The sequence below is a fragment of the Sander lucioperca genome, chromosome 9, assembly GCF_008315115.2.
Source record: "Sander lucioperca isolate FBNREF2018 chromosome 9, SLUC_FBN_1.2, whole genome shotgun sequence".
Classification (NCBI taxonomy): domain Eukaryota; kingdom Metazoa; phylum Chordata; class Actinopteri; order Perciformes; family Percidae; genus Sander; species Sander lucioperca.
In genome coordinates, this window is record NC_050181.1 from 10,253,154 (window position 1) to 10,269,754 (window position 16,601).

The 16,601-nt window shown below is 41.4% G+C and overlaps 1 protein-coding gene across 13 annotated transcripts in view; it reads left to right on the top strand.

Moving 5' to 3' along the window:
• Nucleotides 1–16,601, top strand: part of LOC116046013 (adhesion G protein-coupled receptor L2-like) — an 87,481-nt gene that overhangs the window by 20,542 nt on the left and 50,338 nt on the right. For 11 of the 13 annotated variants that reach the window (XM_031294123.2, XM_036005081.1, XM_036005084.1 and 8 more), the window contains exon 2: nucleotides 2,537–2,750. In XM_031294123.2, coding sequence (XP_031149983.1) covers nucleotides 2,675–2,750 — 76 coding nt within the window. In that variant the 5' untranslated portion in view covers nucleotides 2,537–2,674. Of the gene's footprint in view, nucleotides 1–2,536; nucleotides 2,751–16,601 lie in introns of those variants that run through there. The other 2 variants (XM_036005075.1, XM_036005078.1) reach the window with 1 other exon arrangement.

A 16,601-nucleotide genomic window follows, 5' to 3' on the forward strand; every position in this document is an offset into this window, starting at 1 on the left:
ATTGGCTGTGGACTGTGATTCTCTCCATTATCTTAACTGATGATAGATTTCTCTCCTTGGGTTTCCACTGTGTATGTATGGCACACAAAAGAAAAACAGATGTCGCGAATGTTTGCGTATCATTTTTCATTTCATTGGTGGTTTTCCTGTGGTCTTGTTTCCAGAAAGACATACTGTTAATAGAGAGAGAAAACCTGAGGGAATATATACTTGTATTTCTTTTTTAGCAAGAGGAGCTGAAGGCGCAGATGAAAATGAATAACTTTTATTAAGTCAGTGGTCTTCTGGTGTATATTAAATGTTTGAACTCATTAGATTTAGTGTAGGTGGTGACAGTTAGTCATAACTGTGTACCTTTTTTTTTTTTCAACAAATCTGCCTCAGTGGAGCATAATGATCATTATGCGAAGATCGCTGGCCGAGAAACAAGTAACCTCAATTCCCAGGCTTGGGGTGGGGGGGTGGATAGTAGATAATTCCTCAGCACAATATCAGAGGGGTTAACGATGCCTCACTTACCTCTTAAAATCATTTTCTGCTTGAGAACATCTCAGCCCCCCACAACCATCAGCCCCCTATCCCCTGATGTGAAATCATGATACGTCTGTCAGTGCTTGTGTAAAACATCTTAACGTTAATCGCCTAATCCTTTTATCTCAAGTCCGGACTGATTCAGTGCAGAAATCCCACCAAACAAAACAGTGTTTTTAGGAAGATGAGCATGGCTGTGTCCTCCACCAGCTTAAGGGAGAAAGGAGACATGTTACTCAGCGGGGCAACGGCTGATCAGGAGAAAGAATCCCCGGGGTGGTGAGGGCAAGTCTGCATCTGCACGGCCTGGCAGGCTCTCGCCCCCTGGTGTCTGGAGGGGCTGAGTGGCTCAGCAGGCCCAGCAGGCCAGAATGGCAGGGGGATGTCCCCCCAACAGTTTCCAATCTCCTCCTGTCAACCACCATTATGGTTACCCCATGGCCCCAGGCCTAATATTTGCAGAAGATTAATGGCTAAGGAAGAAGTCATGTGTGTCTCTGGAGATTTTGTGCTCTGCCCAATATTAAACTGGTGGCAGTCTTGTTAGAAGGCTTGAGAGTGTGAGCAGCCTCAGTAGACGTGGTACGAGACTTCCCACACAGAAGAGGTTGTGTCCTTCAATTCGGTCTTATCTGATCTGCTATGGCGCCACTGGCAGACAAACAACTGGAAGACAAATATAACCACAATTCCTATAAAAACCACCCAAGTTGTACTGATAAATTATAAGTTAGGTGTATGTGTGTTTCCTTGGCACAGACTGTGCTGCACAACTGCTCGGCTAGGGTGACCGCAAATGAAAATAAACAATCTCAGCCTGCTAGGTGCAGATCCAGTGAGCCTTTTTTCAGCTATTATCCTCCGACCAGGCATCAGTGATCTATAGAATGAATCCCAAAGTGACTTAAATTATTACTCAGTATGCTAATGTGAAAGCTTCCCATGTTTTGTGGGTTCTCATGTTGCCAAAAATATCCAAGCGCATTAGTGGGGCTCGGAGAACGATCCGAGCAGACTGCTGTGCTGCTCAAATTTAGGTTCATTATAAAATAATCAGGGTAGCTGACAAGTGGCTCTAGAGGAGCGGCATTCAGAGACGGGAAACATTCACTCTCCTCTGCATAGCGACGGCTACCAAGTGACGGATCCCGTTTACAATTTGTATCTGTGTGTGTGTGTGTGTGTGTGTGTGTGTGCGTGCATTGGGGAAATGCTGGATGGGAAGCACATGGGACTAAACAAGATACAACATATTGGTGTGAGTGTGTGTGTTTACGTGTAAGTGTGTGGATGCTGTCTCTGCAAGTGTGTCCACGTCTTCAGAAGTGCGCATGTCATTGGAATGATGTTTGTGCATGTGTGTGTGTGTGTGTGTGTGTGTGTGTGTTGTGTATATGTGGCATTTCACATGACACAACACATCCCTCCTCGGTTTTTGACTTTGGTAAGCAGCTTATCTGTCTGGTGTGTTAGTCCGTCTCAGGCTCTAACCTTTTGCTGCTTTTGCAGACAAAGGGCTGTTTTTGCCACCCCTTGATAAGGAAGGAGACAAAAGTTGCTCTCAAAGCAGCTGTTTCTCTAATGGCGTCCTGTGTGAATGTGTTGCTAGAGCAACAAGCTTTCTCCTGCGGGATCCGGGAGTAAATGGGGAAGGTGGAACAGGGAAGATTGGGAGAATGAGGCAGTGTGAACATTGTATTGTAACACGTTGCAAAGTGCTGAGCAAGTGCCGAGAACCAGGCACCCTGTATGCTTTGTTTTAATGTCAAACATTTGTGAAGAAAGTTTTAATATTTCTGTGAAACGTTTGTGCTTTTGTTTTTTACATCAAACAGCAGTCAGGAATTTTGTTGTCACGGTGGTTACATTCGTGACTACATTTAATTTAGTGCAAAGCACACGTGTAGAATCCAGTTAAAAAATGGCACACCTGAGGCTGTATTGATACTAATGATAACCTTCCATTTCCTCAGTTTTTATGCTCTTTCTGCTCCCTTTTTTCCAGATAAGAAGATGACCTGTGATGCTTCTCCGAGAACTACTGATCGTTGACATCGCTCCAGATTTCCACTCTCCCACTGCAACGCACTGAAACACTATTATTAGCCAAAAGGCTCCCTGGATTGTCTGCATACAGCGCACAATGGCCTCTGCACTGTGGAGGTGTCCGATGTTTCGCTGCCTCTTCCTCCTTCTCTTTTGCTTTCACTGTTCACAAGGTGAGTAACCATGGAGTTGAGTGGCAGAAAGTGTTAATGTGATTCTCGTCATACTTTCAAAAAGCTCATTATTCAGCTTATGAATGTGTGGAATTTAATAGCACACATTCTTTAGTTCTTCTTCAGTGGTTTTACCCTTGGAGTGTGAAAAATGTGTTTCAAAGACTGTACTGAACTCATTGAATATCTCTGCCAACCCACGGGCACTATCTTCTAATATTCACTTCCAGAACAACACTTAACTATTGAGTCTGAGTGTACTTTGAGCTACTGGAGCTGCAGAGAATAGATGCATTTTATAATTTTTTCCTGAGCAGCCAGTGTACTTGAAAGCATCAAAAGCAATGCACTTGATTCAGTGCCAGACTCGGGAACTGGGAAAGTATGTGTCAGTGTTTTTAATTGTCTGCAATGAGATCCCAAGGCTTTTTTTTGGTTCCTTCCTTCACTTTTGATGAGTACATTTGGCTATAATTACAAGTATTGTCACAAAACACTCCCGTCTGTTACATGCCCATCAAAACCACTGATGTTGGTATGTCTGCTTAATGATAATCATTAAATTTTTTTCCCCATTCAGTCCCATTGTGCCGGGAAACAAAGTAACCCAAAATCACATGCTTGTGTGCCAAGCATTGATTACAGATAGATAGTTGAAGCACATTATTTTGGGGGCTTCCTTTTCAATTTGGATTTTGCCCTTTTTCTCCCTCTCGCTGTTTCTCTTCTAGTTGTATTTTAGGTCTGGCTGTGGTGTACAGTTTGTTAACAAATATAGATTGCTATGGAGCAGGCCATCCCTGCAGTCTTTCAAGCAGAAATGCATTTTGTAGATTAGCAATTTTAGATAATATATAAAAGGCATTTGAAGAATTGCCCTCTGATGTGGCCTGGCTTAGAAACTGAGTTGAATAGTCCTGTTGGATTTCATAAAGAGGAATACTGCTTTGGTATGCAGCAAGTTCAGGTTTTGGGTTTCATTGAATGCGAGGGCTCTCAGGCCTAAGAATGCATATTATTTGCCATCCATCAATAAAGGAATGCATGTGTGTGTGTGGGTCCCTCTGAAAACAATATCTGATTCTATCCACATGCCACTCACCTCCAGCCTGTCCAGCCCTGAGGGCCTGCATCCCAGCGCTTATGATCTACGCTTCCATCATAGTGCCAGCACCGAAAACTCTACTTGATAATTACCTCCTGTCCCTCACCAGGAGAGAGTATAATCAGGTTATAGCTTTCACCCAAAACATTCCTCATGCTATGAAAATGCTCATTGACATAGCTGAAAAGAAAGGTATTTTTCTCTCTCCTGGTATTGACTTTCCTGGCCAGTTGGAAAAATGAACACCAGTCGGGCCTCTGTTTTGGCAAACTTTATCAATTTGTGCAAAATCAAATGCTAGCCCAAAAAGGATTCCCCCATAGGCCACCATTCTAAAAGAGACATCTCTAAAACGTTTGACAAGGCACCTCAACCTGCAAACAAGGTCGGTTATGACTCTTTCTAGTCTGAATTTTTAAACCATGGATTTTTTATATTTGAAAACTTCCCTCTGAAAAAAGTTATTTAAAAACATGTGACGTCACCACAATGTAAAGTCTATGGGCTCATTGGGAACTCGCAGGTGGGGCCAGCAGGAGAAACACTACTGCGCATATTCAGTGGGCCGTATATATACCCGGAAGCTTAGAAACTTTTTTGCCGTATGTGCCACTGCCAGGCGAGCAACTCCGTTGAACTGAATAGGCGCTATTTTGGGATCCGGTTTCCAGTTAATATAATACATCCATGGTGGTAACATGGATTCTACAGTCCCTCTGCCTCACTCCCAGCTGGGAGATGGTTAGCTAGCTAGTCCATCTCCCGAGCTGTCATCTGCCTCTCGGCAAAGAAGTCTCTACAAAGGGACTGAGCAGACCGCTGTACCAGTTTTCAGCGAAAAAGCTCTAAAAACCCACTGTCGCTGCCTGCTCAGCACAAAACAGCAGACCGACACAGTTAGCGACTAGCTGGTGAACATAGTAGAGCATTTAGCAGCAAAAGAGACATATATTTCCCTCAGGAGTTGATAGTGGAAAAACAGAGCTAGAAAAGAGTAATTATTTGACTTAAATTCACCTTGTTGCCAGAAATAAGACTCTAAATGAATGTTAATGTTGTTCTGTAACTGCTGGAACTGTTTGCCATATCAACTTATACTTAAGTGATGGTGTGTTGTTGTAAAAGCAGCCCTGTGTTTTGCCATTTGAATGCTTTTAATGTGAAGTAGTAAGGTAGGAAATGTTCTGTTTGCAATGGCAGTAACTTACAGCTTTGATATGGGGTAAAGAAAGTGAGCAGTAAATAGTGATGTTGTTATCAATGAGATACAAGTAAAAACAGTAATGCTGCATTACAATCTTGCTTCGTTTTCCTGTTAAATCTTTTATGCGTGTGAAGGCAATTAGCCTGGGAAAACCCTGACAAACTTCCAGCAAATTTGAGATTTGCTCTGCAAGTCAGTCTGGCCAAGAGCCCATTCAAGTCCATTTCCAATTTTTCCAAATCGAGGCACCAATCACAACCGTTGAGGCGGGCTTTACACGATGACGATAGCGCAGTGACAGCAAGCAGCTTTTTGTTTACATTCAACATGACGGTCACCGAAGCGCAGCAACCCATTGATGCCTCTCTCGCTGCTACATCACCCTGATCGTTGGTCTGATTGGTTGAAAGACTATCCAATTGCGCCCAGAGACATTTGAGCGGCGTCCGTTGGTGATGCCGCTTTGGAATTGCGCTGTGAATGAAGCTTTCCCAGACCCACTCTGAGTTACAACTGAGAAGGGTCTGGTGTCAACCAGGCTAGAAGGCAATTTGAATCCAGAACGAATGTCGGAAATGGGGTTGGATGGCATGAAAATACTATCTAACTTTAAAGAATGTCAAATCTTAGTCCTTTTAATATTTTTGACTGGGTATAATGGTGCAGGGAAAACATCACAAGGACACTTCTAAATTCTCCGTATATGCTATTTCTTGTTCTCAATATTTGCACTCCATTTCTTCTTCATCCATGTGCTGTTATATAACAGGTATATAAAATGATGCTCCTGCTAGAGTAAACTAGGTCATGCAGGTATCAGATTTGTTTTAGATGTTTCAGACCGCCCAGTCTGCAGATATGAAAGAAGACGACCAGATTCAAAGGAAGCAGCCACAAAGGTGGGTCAAGTGCACAGGCACATACCTGCTGTGACTGAATGAGAGCTGTTATCTGAGTCTTTAAAGTAAAGAAAGCCAGATTTAGGGGGATTATGTCGTAAAGTCTACTGTCAACACTTTTAGTTGGCTGTTGTGTTTAAATGCCAAAGAGAGAGCAGGCACTTTGGTTTTCATATCTAAATATTACACAAAAGGAAAGTGTAAAAGATGAAATGGTTAGTCTCATATCTGCACAGACTGGGAACAGAGTGAAGAGGCAGTGTTTGTTTAGGTCCGAGAAAGTGTTCCAGCATGGGCAGAGTGGGCAAATGACGGACATTGATATGCAGTTTTTTGAATAATCAAGTCAGAAGAAACAGAATCATGTACACGGAAAAAGGCAAAAAGGAGCAATAGATTCCCTTAAAAAAAGATTTTCTGCTCTTGTTTTTTTTTCTTTTAGTTGTGAGCCCCCCCGCTGTTCTGGATAACACACTGCACATTTCTCTCTAAGGGAGATTGTGAAATATTCCTTGGTTGAACATACCAGCATGCTTGTGTTTCTCCCCAAAAGGTTGTAAAGGTTAACAATACGTCTCAGCACAACATTTGTCTCAAGCAGTGCCATACATTGTGCTAATGGAGGACCCTCCCTCGTGCCTCACTGGCATTTCCAGTCCTGGGGTTAACTGAATGGGGAAGCTATTGTGCTCTAACTCTTCTCTGGCCCCTGGCCATACACATCCAGTCTGTCATCCATTGATATGCATGGCTTGCCATTTTATAATTCATATTGAATGCTGCGGATCTATGGCAGGGCGATCATGAATTATCAGCTAAACCATGGAAGATTCACAGATGATGGTCAATCTATGTGTTAAGAACAAGCACAGAAGAAGAAAAAAAAAAATCTGATACTATATTAGTCTTGTATGGAAATTGCCAACTGGAAGTATGTCAAGAAATAAGGCAGGGGTTCATCATATGGATTGAATGGATTTTCTTGCCACATGGAGACAGATAAATCATCACATTTGTTATTTTTATCTTCGTTTTGTTGGCATTTTGCCACTATCCCTACAGTATGCAGCTTTCCAGTTTCTGTACTGAGCACCAGATATATTTTTGCATAGCATTGCACAACAATATACTGGTTTAATAATAACTGAGGACCTGGAAAGTTTTGAATCATGTGAGAACATGGAATTGAAATGAGCCAGAGTCACATGGATCTCCAGGATCAGTATTTCACTCAGAGGAAATGAAATACAATATCACCCTTGATGGGGTCATCCTAGATTTATTGCAACAGCGATTTCCTGAGTGCGTTTTTGGTAAAGTAAAAGCAGCAAGAAATGTTTCCATCCAATATGCGAATGTAGGAGCAAAGCTCTTTTCCCTTTAGGAGAAAAGCTTGTGCTTTATTGTGTGCTAAGACATGGTTGTTGCTATGTAGCCAGCTGATGAACAAACACTTAATTTAATGGGCGAGGAGCAACAGTTTTCTGACAGTTTGATTTCATTAGTTAAGCATGTTTTAAATCTCTCTTCCTTGGAGCACCTCGGAGCCATTCAATTCACACCCCTTATGGTAACAAATTGTATAAACATTGGAGCAGATGCCTACCTCACTCTTTCCTTTCGTGAATGATGTCCGCACTTGTTTTTTTTTTCTTCTCCAGGCAGCCTAATTCAAATAATAGATGAGTCCCGCTTACAACCACAAAGTAGTTTGCTTCAGGATCTAAACTTTTGGATTTGCTCGGTGTAAGTCTGCTTCACAGGAGGGTTCAGCTGTCATAACAAAGTAATGCATTTAATCTTGAGTGGAAGCAGAAGGGTTTCAAATAAAATCAAGTCTACACTATAGAAAGCTGTAGAGTTCCTTGTGTGTGGGGAGGCGTTTGCCAACCATATAAATCAGGATCGGAACAGAGACAAAAGTATTTACAGAGGCAACAAGAACCTGTCGGATCTCAGTGTGCTTCAGTGTTCACTCAATACTTTTAAATAGCTTGGAGGCATGTCAGAACTAATATAATTTGAACGAAAAGCACAAGCGCTAAACAAACATGTAAAAGCAAAAAGAGATATAACATTTAACACCAAAGGGAAATATTGCTAAGGCAATCAAAGCAGATTGTTGCTCTAAATAAATACCTGATAAATACCAAATTTTCTGTTTTAGCACAGCCTCTACAGCTGTTTTTTCTCTAATCGTGATATACATTTGTGAGCATTTATTTGTTAAAGAGAGCTTGATTTTGGAGAGACATCGTGTGTGTAAAAGAAGACAAAGGCCATTTGAACAAAAAGCTCCTTGCTGTTGCAAAAAGAAAAAGAGAGCAAAGCCTCAATTATATTTACTTGGTGTGAAAATCGTTCAAAAATGATGGGTTTCTCTCTACCTGTCCTCCTCCTCGCTCCGTATCAGAAATGTCACAACAGCTCAGGTCTCACATTTTTGATTCTGCTGGCTATAAGTTACACAGTAAAGGCTGGTGGTAACACTAATGTTGACAGCGGGGAAAGGATGGCATTCAATTAAAGAAATTCTGTGACTTGTGTGTGTGTGTGTGTGTGTGTGTGTGTGTGTTAGTGTGCACACCGTGTTTCCGAGAGGGAGAAAAACGTACAGAAAGGGACTGGTGTGTAAATATAAGATGAAACTGTTTCCACTTTGGTTCATCTACCAATGGTTTCTCTTTCATTCCACTCACTTTTGCATGGCATATGGTCATGTATGATTCAAACCAGTGTAATACTGTGTGTTGGGTCTCGCTCTTTGTGTCTGCCGGCTAGCTCTTACTACAGGCCATGAATGCAGCTCTGTTGCTTTCACTGTATTAGTAATCTCCTCAGGCTGAGAGGCTGTGCCATAGAGCATGACCACACATTTTTTGTCCAGGAATTAAATGTCACCTAAGGGTGGGTCACCTGCAAACAAAAGGCCACCAGCCGATTTGCAGGTCTAAACAGTCAAAGATAAGGAAGCCCTCTCCTGCCGTGCAGGAAATTGAATAAGTACGCAGCAAAAAAATAGTCTGAGAAACAGCAAAGCACAAAGAACGTTTTTGTTTGCCTTGCTCTATCGGTATTGACCCCCCTCTTGTAGCATATATATCCCCATTGAGTGCACAAGGCACAATGGCCTCATCAAAGATGAGGGGCAGGAAACTGTCTGTCATCAAGATCTCCCCATCTGTGCATCTCTTATCAGTGCCCCTGTTTTCAGCTCGCATTGACCGGAATGCTGGTGGAAGGAATGGGGCAAGGTCATCACGCTCAAGCCAATCAAAGTGGTCAGTGTTCCAGAGATAGCAGCGGGTTATTGCCAAGGAATGTGCCTGGATGTTTTTTTTTCATTGACTTTCCTGGTAAATCTCCGAGAGACTCCAAACAGAGCTGTATAAAAGCCCAGAAAGGCCTTGCCTGTTGCACCGTATGTAGGGTCGCATGTGTTGTATTCATACACAGTGTGCTGGCAATGTTTTTGTATGCGTGGGAGACTCTCAACGGACCCCTCCGACCTAAAAATCAAGGTTCACATGCAGAGTGGAGACGGCTATCTGTAGGCTACTTTTTGGTAGCCTACTACCATGGCTACTATGGTACAGGAAGGTAAACATGTGACAAAGCGCATACCAACTGTGCTTAATTTTTTTGTAAAAGTCTGTACAGCAAAGTAACACACAAAACACACAAAACACAAATCGTTGTTTAAATTCTTTTACCTCTGTTGAGTTTTGACGAATGGTGATGTGAACAATGCAAACAAATGTATGGTTACAATAGAAACAAACTTTTTAGCAAGGCAACCCCCTCCAATACCAATTTCTTAATTAATAATAATTCTTTAATCATAATTAATATTCATACAATATCACTTTGTCATTTTTATTATTTTTATTTTCTATTGTATTATTTATATTTGTATGATCACTGCCTGAGAACCAAGGATTTCATTGGTATGACTTCACTTTCACTGTAATTGTTTTGCACATGACAATAAAGCGTCAACTTGAACTTGAACTACTTGATCAGATTTTGAAAACCACATTGAAGGATGCCTTCAAAATAAATTATTTTCCACTTTCAGCATTACAGTTCCATTATCATATTATTTCTCAAATTGTTTGTATGGGTTGCTGTCCCCCAACAAAAAAGATTCTGCTGTTCCGAAGGACAAAGAGGTGACAGCTCAATGCCACTGAAGTAAATAGACAAACGTAATTTTCAATAATCTATTCCTACTAAAATGTTTTTCCTTCAACCTTTTATTCAGTGAAAGTCACAACACAAATCATCAAACCCACAGCCTGCTAGTTGTAATGCTAGCTAAGCTACCATCTGTCCCTTGCCTTGCAGTTTTCCCTAGACGCGTATATCGGCTCTATTTTCTTTGAAACTGGGGTGCAAGCGCAAATGGCTTTGACCAACACATTTTTGAATTTTGTTGACCAGAAGTCCAGTCCTGGTGCAGCATAGGCAGTCTAGAAAAAGGGGCTACAGGAGGATAAATATTGTTAGCAGGAGCTTAGGATGTGTCCTAAAGCCATTTCTGATAGGGATCATCCATTAATCTAAGCCAGCACAGATGCTGTCTGTTTAATGCTAGCATTAAAAAAAGCTGAATTAGTATGTGCAATTAAATGTGCAGATGAAAAACGTATGTTAAAATTAAGGAGGCAAAACAAAAAGTTTTTTTTGTCTGTGCACCAACTAAAGCCACGAAAAAATCTTGTCGGGATGAAACACAGAAACACAATTTAATGCCAGAACAAATACCAGAATTGCACTGCGCCACTTCATCTGCATAAACACAGCACCAACTACGCCACTTCATCTTCGGCACAAGTGGGTTTATTTGGAGACACGAAAGCACCAAAATGGACTTGTGCCCAGTGAAAGTGATAGCACCATGTGTTAAAGGCTACTTCAGGCTCTGCATAAAGATAAAGACTGTCTCCTATCAGAATTGTCTGTTCATTATCGTCTTGAGGCCCTGATCTCTGTTCCTAGTCATCCTTGTAGTCTGTGGCTCATTATTCATGTAATCCGTGTTCCAGTTGCAGCTTCTCCTGACACCCTGTCTATGTGATGTACTGAGTAAGCCTCCTGGGCTCGCTCTGTACAGGCAGGGCTGGGTGGAGGAGGGTTGATTAGGAGGGTGAAATGGGGAGACTCTGCCCCAGCAAACAAGAACAGAGACACAAGCATGTGATGGAGCCAAACCCACATCCTCCTCCTTTTCTTTCCCAACTTGATCCTCCCTTTTTTCACTCTCCATCTGCACCCTGAGGGAGGCACCTGACTTATTTTGAGACGTTTTCTTGAGCGGAAAATCCAGTGGGGGTTTAAGTGCAGGGGTAAAATATGGGCTTTAAGGGGAGTTAAGCATCACTCAGGGTAGATCAAACCTGTGAAACTATAGCCCTGCTGCACTTGGGAAGGTTTCTCTAACAGTTAGAAAGAGGTGTGTTAGAGTCTACCACACCTCTTTCTGCGTGTTTCATCAACTTCCCTGCAAAAAGAGATGCAATAATATGTTAGATATTGAACAAGCAATGAACTAATTCTGTCAAAATGGATCTCCCACAGGAGCACATAGGTTTTTCATCTTCCAAGTAGATTTTTTTTTTCTCTAAAATGTTTAGCCTTTGTGACAGTTATTTGTATCTTTATGAAAGGGCTGTTTTCTCAGTAGACTATGCAAGGTGTCGAATTATACTTTGCTTTAATCCAAGTGATGTGTCCATGGACCCGAACAAAAGAAGACATTACATCTGGTAATGTCTCTGCAACTGAATTACTCTTGTCAATGTGACTTATATTAAGCACCAACCCTCTTTACATTTAGAGGATTATATGTGTTAGTATTGTAATGATGCTTCCTTGCTGGTTTTCTTTGATGTGCGCCCACAGTGTCAGGGATCATTCAACTAATCGACAGGGGAGAAAACCTTTTTTCGATTCTTGTGGCCAAATTAATTATATTTATATAACTATTATTATAGTCATTATAGCTCTGCACTTTCTGGCTTTTTTTTTTTAACTTTAGTTCTCACTCCGTTGGGAGACATTTTTCATTTGCAGTCTTCTCTGTAGCTGAGCTGGCTGTTATGTTGAACCAAAGTAATCCACCGTGTCGACTGTGCATCAGTTGTGGAAAAATTTAAACATTTTCTGCAAGTTGCGTAATTTCAGTTGTCAAAATAGAAAAGCCTGTGCATTTCAAATATTTTGTGTACATTGTGGTATGTATGTTTAAAGGAAAATTCTGTTATTTTTCAAATTGGGTCTTATTCTTGTTCTGGGTCATCACTCTCGTAATTTTGACTAATGAGTCATGGTAATTTTACACCCGTTGTAGCGATTTAAGAAATGTGACTCCGACAAACAATATAGGCTATACTGGGGAACGAGCAGCACAAGCCTCCTAAAATAAAATTATTATTTTCAAATAATTTTTAACTTTACGCTAATTATTTCAAACGCTTGTCTTTCAGTCTGGCTAAAACACAGACAGTAGCCCTGTGGATTAGCTAGTGTAGCTAGCCAAGTAGTTAGTCAAGTTAAGCTAGCTGTTTTATTAGCCAACTAGCAACTTACCTTTTCATCTGCATTTATTACTGATCATATCATTATGATTCTACTTTCACAGAAAGAAACAGATATTACAAAACATCCTGAAGGTATTGCTCAGTAATGTAAAATGCAGTTAGATTGTGTTACCTTTGGACAGAGTTAGGCTAGCTGTATCCCGCTTTCCGTCTTTGCGCTAATTCAGGTAACTCCCTGCTAGTTTCATATACCGTACAGACATGAGAGAGGTATCAATCTCCTCATTTAACTCTCAGCAAAAAACTAAGCATATTACCCAAAATGTTAAAAGTATTCATTTTATATGATTTATGTGAAATTTAAGTTTACTTGGAAAGCTCAAGGAGACTTGTGCAGCTACTCTAATATAAATTGTTATGCCAGAGTTGTGTTCCCTGAATCTTTACAATGAAGTTGCAAAGTTAGCATGACCCAGTAGTGGGTAATAAACACAATTATGAGCATGGTGCCATTTGCTGGGGGGATGCATGGGATTTCTCCCTTTGTGGTCTATATATCCCTGGCCTCTGCAGAATTATTTTTATCCCTGATGAGGACAAAATGTATCCCCCCCTCAAAGTGATCAATGCTACTTCACCAATAGACCATATATTATATACCTAAAATAGAAGTGTTTTAAAGCGGGTGAACAGTATACAGTGCGAAATAACTGATATTGCGGCTAATTTACCTATTTAATCTGGTTCCATTAGCCTTGCTTCATGCACAGCTTTTCAGAATGTCACCAAGCACAATTAGGTATGTAATATTTAAGCGTGAAAACTATAGCTAGCTAACTGGGAAAAATGAAAAGGTTTATAGCAGCATAGCATCGTATTTTACAAGACCGTCACAAAAAATCCTAGAATTGCTAGAACTGAGCATTATACCACAGGTAGTATGAAGGGCAACATCCAGCCTCAGGGGAACTCACAGTCCCAGGTGGACTCAAATGAACAACCCAGAGTTACAGGCTAACGATTCGCATGGTATTGGAAGGGGGATGTAATTCTTGCATGTTTTGTTTTGTTTTGTATGATCACAGACCCTATGTGTCCGCATGAGGAAGTTGAAGATAGGCTATTAGAGTAAAAATATTAAATCTAAGTAAAAAATTGAGGACCCTCTGTGTGTGCATGTGTGTGTGTGTATGTTTGTCTTTCAAATATCTCGAGAACTGTTCATCCAATCTACTTCAAACTTGGCTTCCTGTAGTAGTACGTTTTCCTCTGAAGTAGAAGTACACAATAAAGCGGGATTTATGCTTCTGCAGAGGCTCCACACAGAGCTTTCGCTGTAGCCTACGTAAATAGCCTGAAGTTTGTACGTGTGCATTGGTGTGTGCATTGGTGTGTGCGTCGGTGTGTGCGTCGGTGTGTGCGTTGATCTCTTTAAGAGAATAGGAGGGCCGGCATTTGTGTATGCGTGGGGATTGTGTGGACTTTAGAGGCATAGTGGGACAAACAAGTGTCTCCCCTGTGCTTTCTTACCACGGTCGGAAATCTGTAGACGGAAAAGTTAACCCTCTCCTTGATTTCATGTTGTTTATGGAGGAGAACCAGGAAATGAGTAGGGGGAACTGCAACGCTACCAAGCCACAGCCAAGCGACATGCGACGTGCGACGCTGCGACGTGTAGTTAAAATTTTTTGAGAGGTGCACGTCAGGCAATGGTGTAGGGTCTGGCGTAGGGTCCGTATCTCCACGTACCTATGTACGTACCAACGGTGTCGATTTAACGCAGAAGCATAAACTGGCCTTTAGTCAGAAGTATACAGTGGGGTTGCATATTAAGTGTTTTGGGGGCCTTATGTAAGTTATTTTGGGGTAAAATAGTTCTGGAGAAAGCTACAAGCAGCAATGCCACAGGCCAAGCAATCGGCCCATTCTACACATGCCCGTTTTGAACGGGCACTGCACTAGCAAGAATAAATGTGAGTTTTATATATAATATTACTGCAAATGCAGTGAAGAAGTTCAAGTTCTGAAATTCGTGATTTATTTTCATTAATAAAAACGTCTTAAAACATCCCCCCCTCTGTTTTTTTCACAAATCGCACCCGGATTATGAGAATACTGGATTTCGCTTTAATTTCTTCCAGCTCACCTAAAAGAGAAAACTTCCACCGCTGCATCTGTGGTTATAGGATCAAGCTTTGTCTCAATTGTCCCACCTGAGGAGTTTAGAGGCAGCAGCAGGGTCTATCTCACTCGCAATATGACAAATCCTTACTCTTAAACCCCTTCAATAAGACATGCGTCAAGGTGGAGCATGTGATTCTCTCCTTCCACCTACTGTTTTTTTTGTAAGTCAAGAAACATTCAGGAGATGAATCAGAGAAAAGGTCATGGCCATGAATACAAATGTTTTCTTTGCAATGTGAAGTAGCTCTACTGAATTCATGTATCAGGAGAAAAGAGATATGACTCAGAGTGCTTCATTTAACCTCAAATGGACTCTATCTATGTGACTCCTATATTGCCAGTTTCTATTTTAGAATACTTATATCGTAATCAAGAGTGTCTGATAGCAGTTGTCTGGGAAAGGAGGGTGTAGCCCTGGGGTTTGTGGTCTTGCCTGACACCGTCTTTAGAAACAATTCCCAGCAAGGTGGACTAGAGCGGGGACTAAAGTGTCATGGGAAATGGTGCCATATGTCCAACTAGATTTCCAGTGTTTCACCGCTTTTTGACGGTTGAAATGAAATATGAGCCCTTGTGGCAGAGTAAGGGAGTTCTCAGGGTGTTGTCTGTATTTGAAAAGCAGGTGTTATTTTGTGAATCCCAAATCTCTTTTCTCATCTCCCACCTCTGTCCTATGTGACTCTCACTTCTGATGGGCGGTCATGTACTACATTTGTAAATGTTAGTCACACATTTTGAGCAGCAACATCGGATGCCTTACAAATTTAGGGATGTGGGAATGGAAATTTTGAGTGTTTTCTTTGTACATTGTAACCCAAATTAGTCCAAGTATTTGTTTTGTCAGTTGAAAGGCATGTGCATGGACAGTAAAGTGTACTTTTGATTTATTTAATACATAAAATGTTTACTGCAATGGTCTTTTGGATAAAAAAAAAAGTTAAGCTAATTTTATTCTTTGGCCAGCAAACAAAAAGTTCCACTGAACAGATTAGAAATACCGCAGTAAAGAACAAAGGAGCTGGAAAAAAGAGGTGAAACATTGATGATGCTTTGTTGCCGAATCTTAAGATTTAAAATGTGTGTTTCATGTTGTCATCATACTTTATGAATTCCCATTGAAAATCTTCACCAGAGCAAAACATGCTGTAAGACCGCTCTGTCACTACGGATATTGGATTACGGAGGCATCCCCCGCTGTTGGAGGAAAAGCTTGACTCTAAGATCTGCGCTTTCTTCCAAAGATGTTGGCTACCAGTAATATCGGGAATAAAACAACATAAAAAGACAAACAATCTTGAAGTACTCCTGCTGTGACCACGGTGGGGGAACTCTTATTTGACTAAAGGCTACACCCTCCTTTATGCTGCAGAGAAAGCGTCCCTGTCAAACTCAAGCCCAGAACAATGGGGGCCAGCCTTGGGGAAACAGGGCCATTTGCATGCAGCTGTTTGCCGTTTCCAGGACCACAAAGGCCAATCAAAAGAACCTTAATGGAGGATGACAAGCGTCAACCAACGCCTTTGCTCTCTGTCTGTGCCAGCTCTCGCCACTCTGTCTACCCTCCAAAAATGGCCCACTTTTTTTTTTCTTTTGGACTGATCAAACATTCCTCCAGTTCTTTCTCCCACCGTCGCAGTGGAGTTTGTAGGGTTAAAGGTCGGCCACAACTACTAACGCATAGAGCAGCAAAGATGAACCTTAACATGTGTGCTATGGTCTGGCGCATGCAGTACCCAAATGGCAATATCTTGACACCAAAACCTCAATTATCTTTTCGCTTCATCTCCAGGGTTTTAAAAGCCACCAAGTGTAACTCTGTGGATGGTTTCAGATGTGCCCATCTGAGCCACAGTAGCACTTCCAATTTCAAGGGTGTTGATAGAAAACAAAATATGTATTATGAGGGATTGTCGCCAG